This window comes from Zonotrichia leucophrys, chromosome 1 (assembly GCF_028769735.1).
Source record: "Zonotrichia leucophrys gambelii isolate GWCS_2022_RI chromosome 1, RI_Zleu_2.0, whole genome shotgun sequence".
NCBI lineage: Eukaryota > Metazoa > Chordata > Aves > Passeriformes > Passerellidae > Zonotrichia > Zonotrichia leucophrys.
In genome coordinates this window covers 88,253,117-88,270,242 of record NC_088169.1, presented here as the reverse complement: position 1 = coordinate 88,270,242, position 17,126 = coordinate 88,253,117, and the positions used below count along the sequence as shown (strand labels likewise).

Here is a 17,126-nt window from a genome sequence, read left to right as displayed (position 1 = left end):
TCCAAGCTATAAAAACACACATACTGATTATGTGAGTTGTCTCTAACAACCTAGATGTGAAACTCTAACTTGCCTTGGTGAGCAGATATTTAAAGGAATAACTCCATTCCCTTAAGGCGTTATTTACCAGACTGAATAAACCAGAGAGTCTTGCAATAAATGCAAAAACCTCATCCTGTAGACAGCCTTTGTCTAGACAGGAGGGTGAAGTGTTTCTCTGCCTCTGTTCAGTTTATCATGATACTGTAGGTGCAGAAGAATTACTCCATGTAAATGTTGTTTGGCCATCTGCTGCTGGAGGTCACTAATGTGTAGAACACTGGTAAAGATTCTCAGCTGGTGTCTATTGGCAAAGCTGCACTGAATTCAGTAAAATTCACCAGCTTGTAGGACATGTCAAAACATGCTTCATTGATATGTATCTTTATAAATTATGAATAAGTGTTTAATTTGGGGTGGACTTGGAGACCTGGGCCTGCATTACACACACCCCCTGTTGTTAGGGCACAATTTCCCAGTTATGTCAGGCTTTTCTAGGGAACATGGCCCTACACACCAACTACGTGGGTGTGTACAAGGCAGCAGTTATGACTTAGAATATAAATTCAATTTCGTTTCAGTCTGACATGTTTTCAGTTAGAAATTTTACACAGCCATGTCCAAATGGTAAACAGTCTGGATCAGAACTCCTACAAGAAGATATCTCATTTAACAATTGGGATTAACAGTCATTAAAACTGTCTGGACACATAGACAGAATTTATCTGGTAAAATCCTTTTCCTTTCGACAATACCAATTTTCCAGCACAGTTTCTGAAAAAAGTTGGTTTATATAGATCTTCTGATTCTAGAATTTTAGAAAAGAGTTAAAAATTCCTGTTGTACTAGTTTTTTAAAAAAGCATCAGTATTTTCCCAGTCAGAAACAATTTTCAAAGCCAAGTAATTTTTTTGAAACATTGATGCTGAAAGGAAATAAAATCATTATTTTATTAAAGAGTGTATAATGATACGATACAATAACCTTATGTGACTGAGGGACAAAAATAAAAGAAAAATAAATTTATCAGAGGCTTTTTTTGCCAAGTTAGGAAGTCTTTGAGCTCCTACAGCTATTCTTAGGTTCCTAGATGCTCTTCACTGCAAGAATGGTAGGAACAAAAAGTGACCAGTACAAGATCATTAGGCACTGCTCAAAGATTGAAACTTAAATCAGAAATAGAACCAAAGAAGTAAATTAAAAACCTGAAATAGCAAAGGGTCCTCAAAGTGATTCTGCTAAGCAAGACTAGAAATTAATTTAGACCAGTTTCCATCTCTAGCAAATTGCCCAAAATGCCTTTTAATAGTCCCAAAAGAGATCAAGGTGCAAATGCCCTTTCATCCGCTCTAACCTGGAAACTAAAAAACTTGCTGGTTTGGGGTCACTACTCAAATGTTTCATCTGCAACACTGTGATTAATAATTTTTGATGGACCTTTCCCTCATGCTTTTTTATCATTGCTTTTTGAACTAATTTTGATTTCTGAAATTCAAAGCACTTAGTGGTAAAGATTTTCCCAATTTGAACATGTGTGGGTTGAAAGAAAAGCATAAAAATGTGCCTATCCTGCCCTGTAACCCTTTTTGTGGAATCTTTCTTGCTGGGTGTGATTCACATCTGACACATTCCAGTAAAAATTGGAAGACAACTCCCAGACAGCCAACAGAATTGTGTTCCAAAGCATATTTCCTAATATAGTACATAAAGTATTCTATGAAAAGAAAGGATTTTTCCCAATTGTTTCCAAGTCATAATTTGATTTGCAAGGCATTTAAGAAATTTCAATAAGCGATACCCATATATATGTATTTTTAGCACCCGATGCTCCTTATACTCACTGGAAGCAAACTGTCTTCTACTTGGAGGACTATTTAACTGTGAGACGAGGAGAAGAAATCTATGGGACTATATCCATGAAACCAAATGCAAAAAATGTGGTAAGTCAGCATTCCTGATCCTAATTCCACCTCTACTGACCACAAGCTATGATCAGCAATAAAGAAAATGCATAGGGGTAAAACAATGAGCGTGCTAAAGGCATTCATGTTTATTAGGAAGAGCTCCAGTTAGAGCCTCACCAAATCTGATGACAGCAGTGGTAAAGCAGTGCTAATGTTACAGAAGTCAGCCTGCAAGCAGGCTGGCATGGGAAGAGAGAAAGGATTCAGATACATCACTGAGTCAGCTGCCCTCTGCAATCAGCTTTACTCACATTTTGTGACGCAAGCAGGCAAGGGGTTTTTCACAGTGTCACTGAAATCAGTGGAAAGATCCCTTCTGCCAACGCAGGGTGATCAAGAGTAAGCACTTCAGTTCCACATCTATGAGCACTGAGTGATTTGCCACTCAGTGCCCAAGGACAGTCCAACAGGAAATTAAGTAACACATTTCAGAGGAATGCTTGTGTGAACTCACTGATCGAATGTACTTGAACTCAGTAACTGAGTGAAAATGTTGTTTAAAAATTGCGCCTTTCCATAGAAAATAGAGATGCTTTATTTAAGACTAAAGCAAAAGTGTGATGGATATGACACTACCATGACTGCTGAAAACTTCCTCAGTTTCTCTGCTATGGATTGAGTGCCTCTAGTGCTTCTTTTAACTGGTAAGGAGACTGTGAGACACGGTCTGATAGACAACCTATGGCTGGGTAGAACAAAACACGAGAATTATGGCTTCTGGGAGAAACACTGGACCATTGTCCGCCAAATCTTCAGCAGTATCTCTTCATTCTCTATTACAGTAAACAGCAGTTAAAATAACCTGTAATCCATCTATGCAGTTGTAACTGTTGAAAAATTGCATTTGTTAACTGCAACAAATCTTAACATTTCATTGTCTTCCCTTTTTTATTCCTTTCCATTTTTATACCAAACACAGATTGGATATGGTAGTGTTGATAAAGAGGGAGAAATAAACACAAAATAAACTTGGCGTTAAAACAAATGCATTCACCCCTGAGGCTACTTGCTGAAAGAGGAAAATAATCTGTTTCCCCACCCTTATGTTGTCCTAAGGGGACTGGAATATTTTCTTTTGGTTTGAATGTATCAATTTTCACTGAGGGGAAAAATGAATAAAATATCTCAAATTTGTTCACACAACAGTAAGCACCTGAATGCAGATTTGGGTGCTAAAATAAATGTGTTCTTGATAGTTGTCATAAGACAGAGAGACCACCTCGGTTCAAAAGGATTTGCTACTGCTTTGTTCTTCTGAAACATGAAGTTTTTCAAAAGCTTGCATAGACATAGCTTCTTTCTGTAGGGCTGTGTAGTGCCTCTTCCCTATAAATGTGTCATTATAAGATAAAAAATGACTGTACAATGGGAAGTTTACTATATCTATTCTGCAACAACTCCCTAGTGGGAAAGCCCTTCGGCCTAAATTAAGAGCATCTCAATGGGAGATAAAAATTTTGATAGGATACATATGATAACAGCATTTCAGAAGCTTCCTAAACCAGGAAGTAACCAGGACATTAAATCCACTTCAGGAAGAGTAGAGAAATAGGACCTAAGCACAGATTGTATGATGAATGCTATTAAACATCTTACAGCCTGCTTTCTCAGTGTTAGCACCATTTAAAACCAGAAGTTAGAAACCACCACAGGAATCTCTTGAATCTGCTGGTCTTTTCAACCCAAGCAATGATAACTGAATTAATACAGTAAACTTATGGTCTTACTTACATGTTGCATTTAAATCTTTTTACAGCGTGACCTGGATTTCACAGTAGACTTGGATTTTAAAGGACAGCTATGTGAAATGTCAGTATCTAATGACTACAAAATGCGTTAGCAAGAAACCTCTCAGAGAGATGAAAAGGAGAATTTTATCAAGTCTTGAACTGCTGAGCTTCAAGCTAGGAACAACTGATCACAAGATTATAATATTAAATACTAGAATGTTTACTCTGATGGAGGGTGGTAACCTGATCTTTCTTGCAGATAGTACAGGGGGCTGGGATCCCACTGTGAATGTACAGTATACAGAACTGTAGCTTTTGTTAAGCATAGAAAAAAAAATAAGCAACAGTCTTGAGTGTTCTGGTTAACTTTAGGATGGCAGAAGATGCATATACAAATTGTATTACTTACTGTGAATTTCTGGTTCTTCCAAGCTTTGCATGTTAAAGATGATTAGGGCAGTTTTCTCACTATGAAAGACTACTACAGCACATTACTGTGATAGTATTACTGGACTTATATTCAATATAAATGAATATATATATATTGTACATGAGGAAAAAATAAGTCATTTCATAATAGGAATTTGTTTTGTGATTATTTAATTCTCATTACGCAGTTATGGAAAGATACTGATGTTACCTCTGGCGCTACTCTAGGCAGTGATATATTCCATTAACCGTCCAATGTTATAGCTTTGGTAAATATTCCATGCAAAGTGTAGATAAGAGCTGGGCATTTACAGGAAGTTCAACAACTATATTTTTGAATGTCCTCTGAAAATGTGGACCATTAGTTTTGAAATTCACCTTCACAACTGGATGTCTGTCAGAGCTTTAAAAAACATTAGCTTTTTATCCTTGAAAATATTCTGTGGTGAGTTTTTATAGCTGGATTTTGCATGAGACTTTCAGAAATCAGACACCTAGTATTTAAATGTGATGAATGCAAAGTCTCTGAAATGGTGGATAATTCATGCTTCTTGGCCATGCCATATTTCAGTTCTTTGCAAAATTCTTAATACAAAATAATTTTTAAAAAATAGGAATTCGTGTTACCTTTTGGTGATGTTTTAGATAAGTTTTAAATTGCAAATACTATTCTCAAGAGTGCAGTAATTTGCAGGAGCAAGTTAATGTCTTTTAAAAAAATGTCGATGGCTTCTGATATTACTAAGATGTCTGTAGCTTTCCCATCCCCTTGAGTCCCTTGTTTTTCGTACCAGATCTCCTGCTTATTGTTAAATATTAAGTGCTTATAATTCCTCATACGTATGTATCAGGTCTTTTTACTATATGAATGTGGGCCATTTAATCATGTGTAATTCATCAACTGCATCACCAGTCCTATCGACACATTTTCCGGTCCGTCTGGCATTAGGCACTAAATCATGTTCTATCTTGTACTGGATAAGATTGACTAGTTTTTTGCCTAAAAATATTTTTAATCACCTGCAAATAAAGCATACTTGAAGATGTATTTTGCCAGTATTTGTCAACTTCTCGCTTTTTAGAAACCTGTTTCTATTGATTATCCCTCCACAGAAACTGTACAGTGCCTCCATTTTCTTATGGTTTTAAGAATATGATTTGGGGATTTTATCGAATGGTATCTATGTAGAGTGAAATTAAATTGTAATTCAGCAGTAAAAGATACTGTTTGCAATTTAGTTCACCACTGTTGTTTTAAAGCTTCTTTCATATTTTTGGATGGAGGATGAACAACTTACCTTACAAAATTGAGCTTATCTGTGAAATATTGCTGTCATTTTCAGGGAATGAGTTCAGCTACTCTTTCAGTAATGGACTGGGAAAAAAACATCTAAAAGTCCTTTTCTAGTCCCCTTCTGTGATTCTAGGAATTTTAAGTAAGGAAATCTACCATAGTTTCTCTCAGACGCTCCGTTTATATAAAAATCCACTCAAACAATGTTTTCATATTCTTCTTTGCCACTAATCACTGAGATATCTATTACTGAAAGAGGAAAGACTTTTACTTTGTTTGCCAAATTATACTTTGAAAGCATTTCAAATCATCCACTTCTCTAGCCCACAACATAAATATTTAATAACTTTAATATTAAAAGAATAATAAAGAGGGGGGGAAAGTCTCATACCTTATTTAAAACAAAACAAAAAAAAATAAAAACAAAAAGAGAAAAAAAGAATAAAAAAGGAAAAAAAATATTCCCAAGGGTCTTTACTGAGAATGTTTCATTTTTGCCTGACAGAAAGCACTGGCCAAGAAACAGCAAAAAAACCCCACTTGATCAGAATAGTTCATTAACCAATTTGAGAAGTATTTAAGAACTGCTGTACATCGATTTCCCTGCCTCATCTTTCAGCTGTTGACAGTGGAGTGTTGGTCTCTCTTCAATAGTGGCCACCTTGCCTTCGTACTTGAAGTGCCCATTCACTTCAGTGTTGCAGGATTACATCCTGACTGATACTGTTAATGACACAGTTCTGAGGTGGTCACCACACCTCAGGCACATTCCATCCTGGAAAATTAGCTTCTGCTTTTCTTCATATCAGAAAATACATATCATGTATTTCTCCATGAGAGAAAGAACTGAGAGTGTCTACTGAAGTGCTGAGTGCCTTCAAATCACAGTGATCAAAAAGCAAATGCAGGCTTGCAAGGCCATTAAAGTTGTTACCTACCAACAAGGTTTTGAAAGCACCGGTGAGTTTGGCACACACAGCATTGGTTGGGTCAGCATCAGTGAAACAGGTATGCAAAGACCTCCAGGTCAGGTGCAATCAGCTACAAGGCTTTCCTCAGCAATCCAAGTCCAGGTAACTACCACACAGTCTGAGCCTCATTTTCTCAGGGCTTTAAGAAGAAGGTTTCTCGTGAACCCAGGACTGAACCCAAGCCACTGATTTTCAAAGCTTTGCATTAAGATATAATGATAAAATGACGGTTGAGAGCTGAAACAGACACGTGTTTTAAAGATTTAATTCCCTTCCCACAGACAGGAAAAGAAGATCATGAGCTGAGGACAGAGCATGAGAAAGAAACAGAAATACAGTATTTACACAAAAGACTGTCCCTGATGAGTAACACAGAGCTGGAGAAAAGAGAAAGCAGGTCGCTTCTGTCTTGACTCTGACCTTAAGGCAGAAGTATTAAAGCACTCCTCAGGGATTGTTCTGTCACTTGAAACAAAAAGGAGCATTCAAAATAAGCTCCATGCTGAGCATGCCTCTAAAAGAAACAGTGGGCAATTCACACTTGCAGTTTTTGACAGGATTAAGGAAGTAGTCCCTAGTGTTAGGGGGGCCACTGTATTCCCAAGGTTCTCTAAAGAACAGCATAGTATGGCTCTATTCTCATAAGAGCTTCTTATTCCCAGCACCAGTTAACCCTGGCCAGATGTCAATAGTTTCAGGTTTGGGTTTTGCAGGGGCTGTTCTGGGGACCTTTCTATGTGCAGAATTAGGGGTTTACAGTCTTTTAGTACTGTCTTAAGACTTCTAATAAGAGTTGAAACTCTCCAAAATGGGAAAAAGGATATTACCCAAGGTAATAATATTTACCCAGTAATACCCAGGACATGTTTTTACCACAATGCTAATTTGAAGAACCTTCTCAGAGATAATTTCTAACAGGATTTGTTTTAAATTTAATATTAATTAAGAAGTTAATTTAACTCATACAGATTTGATTATAGATAACTTCATTGACTTAGAAGGTAAGTTTATAAAGGGTACATGGTATTCTATGTACATAATGAAGACTAAGTCCCTGCTTTAGGAAGATTAGAAAGTACAGGGCTGACTGTACTTTCTGCTGTACTTTCTGTACTGTACTGCTGGAAAGCAGCTCTTCAGAGAAGGACCTGGGGATGCTGGTGGACAACAAGCTGTCCATGAGCCAGATGTGTGCCCTTGAGGCCAAGAAGGTCAATAGTATCCGAGGTGCCTTAGGAAGAACATTGTCAATAGGTTGAAGGAGGTGATCTTGCCCTTCCACTCAGCCCTGGTGAGGAGAATCTGGAGTGCTGTGTCCAGTCCAAGAGAGACATGGAGCTTCTGAAGCAGATCTAGCAGAGGGGAATGAGGATGACTGGGAGCAGGAGCATCTCTCTCAGGAGGAAAGGCTGAGGGAGCTGGGCCTGTCAGCCTCAAGAAGAGAAGACTGCAAGGGGACCTTTTCAATGTCTGTAAGGGGGAGTGCCAAAAGAATGAGTCCAGACTCTTCTCAGTGGTGCCAACCAATAGGACAAGATGCAAAGGGCAGAAATTGATGCACAGGAAAAGTAATGACCTTTGCATCCTTGTAGCCAGCAGCAGGAGTTGAGGAAACAGCATGCAGCTGAGCTGGGGGAGGTTTAGGTTGGATAGCAGGAAAAGGTTTTTCACTCAGAGGGTGGCTGAGCACTGGAACAGCCTCTCCAAGGAAGTGGTCACAGCACCAAGCCTGACAGAGTTCAAGAAGTGCTTGAACAACACTCTCAGGCAAATGGTACCACTCTTGGGGCTATGTTATGCTGGGCCAAGAGTTGGACTCAATGATCCTTACGGGTCCCTTCCACTTCAGGATATTCTATGATTTCATGAGGAAGAACTTTACTATGTGGGGGACCAAGCACTGGAACAGATTGACCAAAGAGGTTCTAGAACCTCCTTCCCTGGAAATATTTTAAAATCACCTGGAAACTAATTTTGAGTAATGGATTCTAAGGGACCCTGTTGAGCAGGGGGTTAGACTACATGAACTCCAGTAGTCCTTTCCAAAACTAACCATTCAGGGATTCTTTGATTTCCAAGAACAAAGACTTCCCCCAGGCTCTCTGGGCAGCTGTTCCAGTGTTGTGATAATCTCACAGGAACACTTAATGCTCAACTGGAATTTCTCATTTTAACCTAGGACTGTTGGTTCTTGTTATTTTACTATTTTCCCCTGATAAAAGCCTGGCTCTCTTTTCACTCTCCATAAGGCACTGGAAGATACAGTTATTTCCCACCTCAGTCCCCTCATGGTAACTCCCCTCTTCCCTACACAATCCATCATTGCATCCTAAAATATGAATTACACCTCCTATGCAGCTGCAATCTCTCCTCCTCCATTTTTCCTTCTAACAGGCTATGTTTTTCCTGCTACACAGTGCTTAACAAATGCATCTAAGGGTTTTGCAACAAACATAATCCCAAGGATCACTACTTAAAAGAGATCTACAGTTTTCTTACTGTGCTGTGTTGGTGCCATGGAAGACATACTTAATGAGCAATGGCTATTGGCTTATAAGGCCTAAGTTTATGCCAGTGTGTGCATCTGCCTAGTTGGAATATACAACTAAGCCAGGGGATTTCTTTTTCAACAGGCATGAAGCATTCACAGACTAGTTCCATCTGGAAAAAGGGAAGGCTTTTACCTTTTTTTGAAACATTTCTTTCAACATTTCTCAGAGATCATCTTAGATCTTAATCTGCTAAGCACATATGGGAGTCATATAGAAGGCAAATCCTTTAGATGGCATCTAAACTTCCTAGAAATTAAGTGTGAATTAACAGCACCTACAAATCTTTTAAAGAAGCAACTAAAGAAATAAACCTGATGCTTCAGGTCTGATATAACAATATGTTTAGAGTAAAGAGAACATGAATCATCAGCTAGAGATTTCCCAGAAAACTGGTATTTCTGCACAGTATGATGACTGGGGTGAGCCAGGGCAGTAGTACGCCTACAGGGAACAAGAGTGTTCCCTGAAAATAGCTGCTGCTTCTGGGGATAGGCACAAAAAAGGTAAAAAATGTGTTCTACACAGTCGAGACAGAGAAAGAAGAAGACCACTGCTCACAGATGACTGCTAAAGCAAACCACCTGTCTCTTAGACAAAAAAAAAATTCTTCTAGGGTCCAGACACAACTGACAGGAAAGAAAAAGCTTTTTATGATCTCAAAATTTTTGAAATCTCTGCTGTTCTCTTTGCACGTCTTTCAGGCTTTACAGGAACCAACACAAATTCCCTGACTCCCTTCCCTTTATCTTTTCTTTGTATGCTTGATATTTTTCTCATTTTTGAATGGAAACCAACAATGGAGATTTGTGATGATGCAAACAACATGAAGAGAGTATTTTTTGAGAAAGCTTCGGGAGATACTATAGTGTGATTATGAAACAGAAAGAAACCATGTTACCTTTGGGATAAAACTGCAGCACAAAATCAGTCTAATTTCCTCAAACAACACACAGATTTGGGCTACAATCCAAGTCATTCCTCTGAATCACCAAGTGAGGTCTTTTACAAGCACAGCAATCAGCAAGATCAAGCCTGAGCTGACCCACATGGAAAACAGAACGTCCTCTTTTGCAGCTTGGTTCTGTGCTTTTGTGCCCAGCCATTTCCCATTTACGTAAATTAACCATCAGCATTTCCAGTACAACACAGCCCTAGAACCAGAAATGGACCCCTGTGTTAAGATCACAACAGAATTTAATCACAAACCATACTTGCCCTACCATTTTGATGCAGGAATGTGAACTGGCAGCCCAGAAAGGCATGTGTAACTTGCAATGCCCATCAGTTAGCAGAAGCACTTTATCACCATTGTGGCATATTTTTCACATTTATTAGCATGAAAAATCAATGTCATTAGCTAATGAGATATGATTAAAGCAAATATAATTGCTCTTATCACCACTGAGGGAGTATCTCAGAAAAAAAAAAAGCTCAAAAGCTCAATATTTTGCTCTCTTTCCTATGGGGTGAGTGTAGATAGCAAGAAATGTAAGTGCAGTGCAAAGCTGAAGCAGCAGTGTGTGATGGGTAACATTTGTACGTCAAGTAGCCAACAACAAAACAAAACACGTGATGATAATACACTTTGAGCTATGAATTGAGGGTATGGAAGCAGCAGAATTCAAAAAGTGAAGGTATCCTTTACCAGTAAAGATGTGGAGGTAACTGAGAAAAGAACTAAAGGAAATAATTGGAAAACATTTAGAAGACTGGTAAATTGTCCTGACACAACCCACTAACAAAAGTAGTGAAGACAATAAGGTCTAACATTTTCTGGGAGAAATTTCCATTTGAATTCTGTTGCTAAATGATACCATTAAGTAGGAATTCCTTTAAGCAGCAGGATGTCTACCCTCCATCTGGGAAAATTCCTAGACCCTTGTAACCTAATGTTCATGGGTCCAAATGCAAAATTCACTTTTGCTTGCCAGAACATTGATACTGTGTTATGTTCTTCCCATTCTTGTTCCTTCAACAGTACTGGCATAATATACTGTTTCCCTTCCTTCTTCTTGAGAAATTTCTAGCTTATACTTCAGTGATACATAGGATTCCCTTTGTGGAATCTGCTTCTTAAACCAGAACCAGACCTTTCTTGAACATTTCTACTAAGCTGTCCTCATCTTCTACTTACCTGTGTGTCATGTGTCCTTTTTACTATAGTCCACTCATGTAAACGCCTGCGAGGATAAATCTAGTTGGCCTGGAGATACTGCCAGTCCCACAAGACTCTGAACATTTATAGACAGTTAGAATTTTAGAAGAGAGAAAGTACCACAGTAATTTACCAATCTCTTGAAAATATCCAACCCCATTGCCGAAGCAAGACAAGCTGGAACAGGTTGCCTAGGACCACCTACAGTGAGGTTTGGAGTATCTTCAAGAAGGATACGCCACAACTTCTCTGGGAAAACTAGTCCAGTGTTTGAGAACTTCCACAGGAAGAGAAGAGATAATTCCTTGTATAATTTTCTTGTATAGGATAATTTCAGATGGAATTTCATGTGTTTCAATTTGTGCCTGTAGCCTCCAATAGAGTCACTGGGTACTCCAGAGAAGAGTCTGGTTCCCTTCTCTTCATTCCCAAAGTTTATCGTATTTACATTTAGTGAAAAGATCCCTCTTGAGCTTTCTCTTCTTTAAGCCCCTGGGCCCAGTCATTCAGCTGGTTTTCAGAGCAGTTTCCTGTCCAACTGTCTAACACTTTGTCATCTTGTCAGTGGGGATGTTATGGGAGAGTGTCAAAAGCCTTACTAAAGCTGAGTTAAACAACATCCATGAATCTCTTCTCATCCATCAAGCTAGACATCTCACTGTGGAAACTATCAGCTTCATTACGCACAATTTCCCCATTGTCATTCCATGCTGATTATTCCTGATCAGCACCTTGTCCTTCATATATTTCAGAATGGCTTCCAGGACTAGTTGTCCATCACCTTCCTAGGGATTGTAAGGCTCATTGCTGTCTGGACCCTTCTTCTTGCCCTTTTGGAAGACAGGACAGACATTTGTTTTCTTAGAGATGTCTTGCACCACAGAGTGCTTTCATAACACCCTTAAATGCTCTGTTGCAGGTGTTGTGGTGATCTTAAATTAACTGCTAGGCTTTAATGTTGGTACACAAAGCAGACATTCAAAACAGTCTGCTTAACTAAAATGGTATTTGTCTGGGGATTTTTCCATCTGTACCACCAAAATGTAGGTTGTAAGGAAACCTTGGAGGTTTCTAGTCCAAGCAGAAATTTCCTCAAAGCTGTGTCAAATCACTTTGAAACCTGACAGAAGTTAATTTTTAATCATTTGATGTCTGTAATTGTGTATGACTTAGCTTTCTTAACCAATGGCACCCTACAGAAATCTAAGCATACCATGTTTGCACAGCTGCATTGTCTGCACAGCAATGACAGAAAGGTACATTTAGCTACTGTTCTACACAAGAATGATGTCAGCAAGGAACAAATATTAAACAAAAAAATCACTATTTAATCATCTGAGCAGCACTCGATGGCTGTCCCATCGATGCAGCATTCCCTGCATGGGACAAGCCAAGAGCAAGGGCTTCACACATTTTACCTGAGTTCAGTAATTCCCTGCACAACCTCCCCTGGGGCTTCTAATGACACAAATTATTTAAGTGTAAAAGGTGACTCTACAGAGGGTTGCAAATAAAAATTCTTACAGCATACCTGTAGAAAGTTTCACTCCTATCATTCATCTGTCTTTCTGACAGAAATGTCATTTAATGCAAATCAGTTTCTCTGTCAGAATAATACTTAAAGAAGTCCTGTCACTGAGAAACTGCATTAGTGATTTATGCCTCATTTCAGAGGGATGAGCAACAGCCTTATTACAGCTTCATAATATAAATCCATACAATACAGGGTTGCTATGACAACTGATGAGCCTTAATAGCCTAGATTCAAAGGACCTTGTTCAAAGCTGTCAAGTAGTGCAGTTCAATGCAGTTCAGTCATTTGCACCTGTAAGAACTGGGAGAAGGCCACACAGAAACTGGGGGTTCACTCAGGCTCTCAGGGGAGGCATCTGAGCTTTGCAGCTGAGAGCCTTCCTTACCTCTGAGCTATGCACTGCTAGTCCTGAGGCTTTCCAGCTCCCAGCAGAGGTATCCAAACTGGTCTTTGGCTGCAGCAATACTGAGCTCCCCAGGCTGCCTGAGAAACATGGTTCACATCCTGTCCCATTTATTAAAATTTAAAGATGAGGTTAAAAAGAGGTAAGACAATTAAACACCTTCTTGAATACTCAAAGAGGGCTGCCCACCTCTCTAGACTTCTTTTCTCAAAACTGTGATCTTAGCTGTGTTTTCCGCCCATATCCTCCCACTAACGGTGGTATTTGTCAGATTTTGCTGGGCTAGTTCAGCTCCCTAACACAGGAGAGAATTCTGTCTTTTTCTTCTTTTCTCTCTTATTTTTTTTTTCCTTGAGATTCTGCCAAGGCCTAAAATGGCTTGTTGAGAGTTCTAACAACTTGTAAAAGGTAAAATGGAGGAGTAATGACTGGCAGGAATGGAGAGTTGCAAACCTACCCATTGGTCTACCCTCTGAAAACAGCAGCACCTGAGCTTTAACAGCAGCTATACAGTCACAGCAATATTCACATTCCCAATTCATAGACTTGATTTGCTCTGAAAAGGTAAGATTTAAGTGTAGTGCTGCAGCAGCACTGAATCCTGCAAATAGGCAGACTGATTTTCCAAAGCTGATAATACTCACTTTACAAGGTCATTAAGAAGACAGAAAAAAAAAAAATTTAGCTGGATACAGTGACACAAGACCTAAAAAAGCATATTATGTATGCTCTGAGCAAAAGAACACAGCTCTCACAACGTGAGGCAAAGATGGCACAAGACAGAACGCCAGGCACAACACAGTAAGTCATAGAGGGATGGCAGCTGTGGCTGCTGCTCTTCACTGCTGCAAGTCCAGCCAAAACCTGAGCTGGGTACGTATTGCAAAGGCACAGATGCACACACAACACACTAATGTCATCAGACACACAAATCACAGCAGGGTCTTCACTATTCATTACCCAGACACACCAACAGCATCTCAAGTAACGGGAGTGCTTGAGTAAGATTCCGAGCCACATAATGTGTTACTCAATGTCTCAGTTCCACAAGATTCCCTGCTCCCTTCCTGTTCAACCCATGAAAACCAGACATTTCCAGTAAGAAAGCTCCTCTGAATCTAAGTTTTTTCTTGTAATGATTGTTGTGCTCAGAAGAAGCATGTGGCAGAAAAGGCACTGACAACTGCAGAAGCTAAACACAGCTGTCCAGTATAGCTGGACTTGTTTGAAACACTTCCCTCTTCAGTGTTTGAAAGGAATAAGCAATGCTTATCTGACTAATCCAATGTCCTTCAAATTCTAGTACGTTTGGAAGGATTTGGTGTCGCTGCATACAATATTTCTAATTAGTAATAGAAATGAACTTTTATACATGCCGTGTAAACTTAACCTACTGGGGTTTTTTTCCCCTTGAGAAGCCTGTTTTCATCAGACAATAACCTGGTGCCTTTTACTAGCATCATATTAAAAGAACTTTAGCTGATTTATGTCTAAACAGGCCAAGGTGCCCAACTCTCCTTTTTCCAGAAGTGTATGTGAGTGCTATTGCAATTCCTCTAATTTCAATAATCAAAAAAGACCCATTATTTTAACAGCTGTGGATGAATTCAGGAAGTTGCTACTGATGAGCTTTATGAGCATGTTTCTGCTTTCTAAAACAAGCTTCCACTTGTGCAGATGATAAAGTGGATTTATTCCAAAATGATCTCACATGGTAGAAAATCCTGCCAATATACGGATGTTGCAAACAAAAATGGTCCCAAGTTGGGAAATTTTACTTGAGTTAATTTACTACCAAAGTACACAAATCTTTTATCAATGACTGAGGGTCTGGGTAAAGAAAAATAGTATAAACCATTAGACAAATGTATTCATGTACATTCTTTCTCTCCTCTGCTCCTGAGTTTCAGCTTCCTTTTTTTTCACTTTGAGGTCAACTCTGTCTGCCAGAATTTGTGCAGGGAGCCAACAGGCAGCACAGGAAGCTGTGGGGCTGTGTGTAATGCTTTCTGCCATCCCAAATAATATGGTTCCAGCCATTCAATCCCAATGCACCCATTTGTCCTTGGGCTTTGGGATGCCAGTTGTCCTGTTCCTCATGTTTGTCCCTGCTCCAGTATGGGATGGGACCACTGACAGCAGTCCTTCCAGAGGCAAACTTGCTTCAGTGTGGTCTGTTCCTCACATGTTCCTCGTGTGTGTAGCCTTCCCATTTTAACAGCTGCAGATCACTCCTTAAATCTGGTATGTGAGGAGGATTTTTTTCCACTATTGCTCCATTCACATCTGGGCATGCTGGAACCTGTTTGGACTGGCACACAGTAATTCAAGGATGTCCAGTTCCAAAGGGTTAGGAGCACTTTGTTACATCCATGCAAATGGACTTTGTATTGTGCATATCCAAATATCTGTCAGCACTGGGTACCTGACCTGACAGAGATAAATTTCTCCCAATGGAAAACTGAAATGGAAAAATGGGGGAAAAAAAAGAAAAGAGGAAAAGGAAGGTTCACTTCTGTTAAGGGAGTATTAACTTTCTCAAGAGATGAGAAAAATACTGCCAGGAGGTATAAAACCCTCCTGGAGAGTCAGAGGACAGCAACCCAGCAGTACAGTTAGCTGTACTGGGAACCTGACAATTCCCACACCAGTTTGATGGCCAGCTGGAGAGCAGAATCTGTCCAGGAGTAGAGCCCTGTAGCATGTTATTCATACCTGTCTTCAGTGAGCATGAGTCTACCAGTAACTGCTGTTTGTTCAGGTGTGTCAACAGGTGAATAAGCCCTGACCTGAGGTCTGGATAACCAAACAGACCATGAGAAACCCTGGACATGACACAAGCAACTCTGAACATTGCAAATAGAGTGAGAAGCTGAAAGTTGTTACCAACAGCACTGTGAGCCATGCCAGGACTCCCCAGGTAGATAAGGGGGAGTCACACAGTAACCTCACAAATATTGGAGGGGAATAGTTGGGATTCTTTTGGGAGTGGAAACTTGCAAGGCCAGCAGCACCTCAGTAACTATATCAATAACAACACACAAAGTCAAGGTGACTTATGAAATGGTAAAAGAAATAGGTATGTGGGTACAGATGTACAAAACCTGGGACTAACAGGGAAAAGGCAACTATCCCAAAGTTGTTTCTTTGGGACATGAAGAGCAGAGAAAGGGAGGGGTCAGGGTAGGTAGAAGAAGAATAAGCATGGGAAAAATCAAGAGAAGGTAGAATAAAAGGAACCAGTTGTATGTGGGCAAGCTGCTGGTCAGAATTTATCTGAATGAGCCTTGTGCCCCATAGCTGCAGGACATCCAGTCTTTTCATAAAAGCTGATTTCCTGCTTGATCCTGGGGAGAGCTGTAGAGCAGGGTGAGAGAAAGACAGCACTGCAAGTCACAGGAGTTGTGTACATGCACGTTTTCATCAGCAAACTTGTCTTGATCTGTTGGAAAGGAAGAGGAGGATTAGGTTATCTGTGTTCATATTTATAGGAATGCTGCTTGTGTATATGTGGGTGACAAGCAGTGAAGACATCAATTTCTGTGTGGTCTGTGTGGCTGATGACATTGGTGCTGTGTGTGTATCTGCACCTTTGCAATGTGTACTCAGCTTGGGATTTGGCTGGACTTCCAAAAAGGATCAGCAGCAGCCACAGCTATCAATCCTAGATGGAAGACACTGCCTGGGTGATAGACTGCACCACATTTGTCTGTAGAAGGACAAATCCCCCTCATCCCAGGATTCAGCTGCTTCTTAGTATTGTCTGTTCTCAAACTGTGTACATCCTAATGGCAGGGTCTCAGTGCATGCTAAAGGACACCCAAGCTACCAAATAAAAATGACCCCGTGGGATCACAGAAAGAAAATCTACTTCAATTGTCACTGTCCTTCAAATTCAAAATTAACTTCAGGGAAAAAGAAATTAAGGACCTGAAATTGTGGACCTAGAATCATGGGCAGTAAAGCTGAAATTAAGGGTTCAACTGTCTTCCTGAGGCTGGAGGAAATATTGCTGGTTCCAATATCAATGGGGGAACAGATCACCCAAAGTCAAT

General features: G+C 39.7%; 1 protein-coding gene across 3 annotated transcripts in view; it reads left to right on the top strand.

Moving 5' to 3' along the window:
* The window catches only part of PRMT8 (protein arginine methyltransferase 8), a 58,654-nt gene extending 53,444 nt beyond the window's left edge, over positions 1–5,210 (top strand). For all 3 annotated transcript variants that reach the window (XM_064721219.1, XM_064721208.1, XM_064721227.1), the window contains exons 10-11: positions 1,858–1,979; positions 3,760–5,210. In XM_064721219.1, the coding sequence (XP_064577289.1) occupies positions 1,858–1,979; positions 3,760–3,843 (206 nt within the window). In that variant the 3' untranslated portion in view covers positions 3,844–5,210. The remainder of the gene's footprint in view (positions 1–1,857; positions 1,980–3,759) is intronic.
* The last annotated feature ends 11,916 nt before the right edge of the window (positions 5,211–17,126 follow it).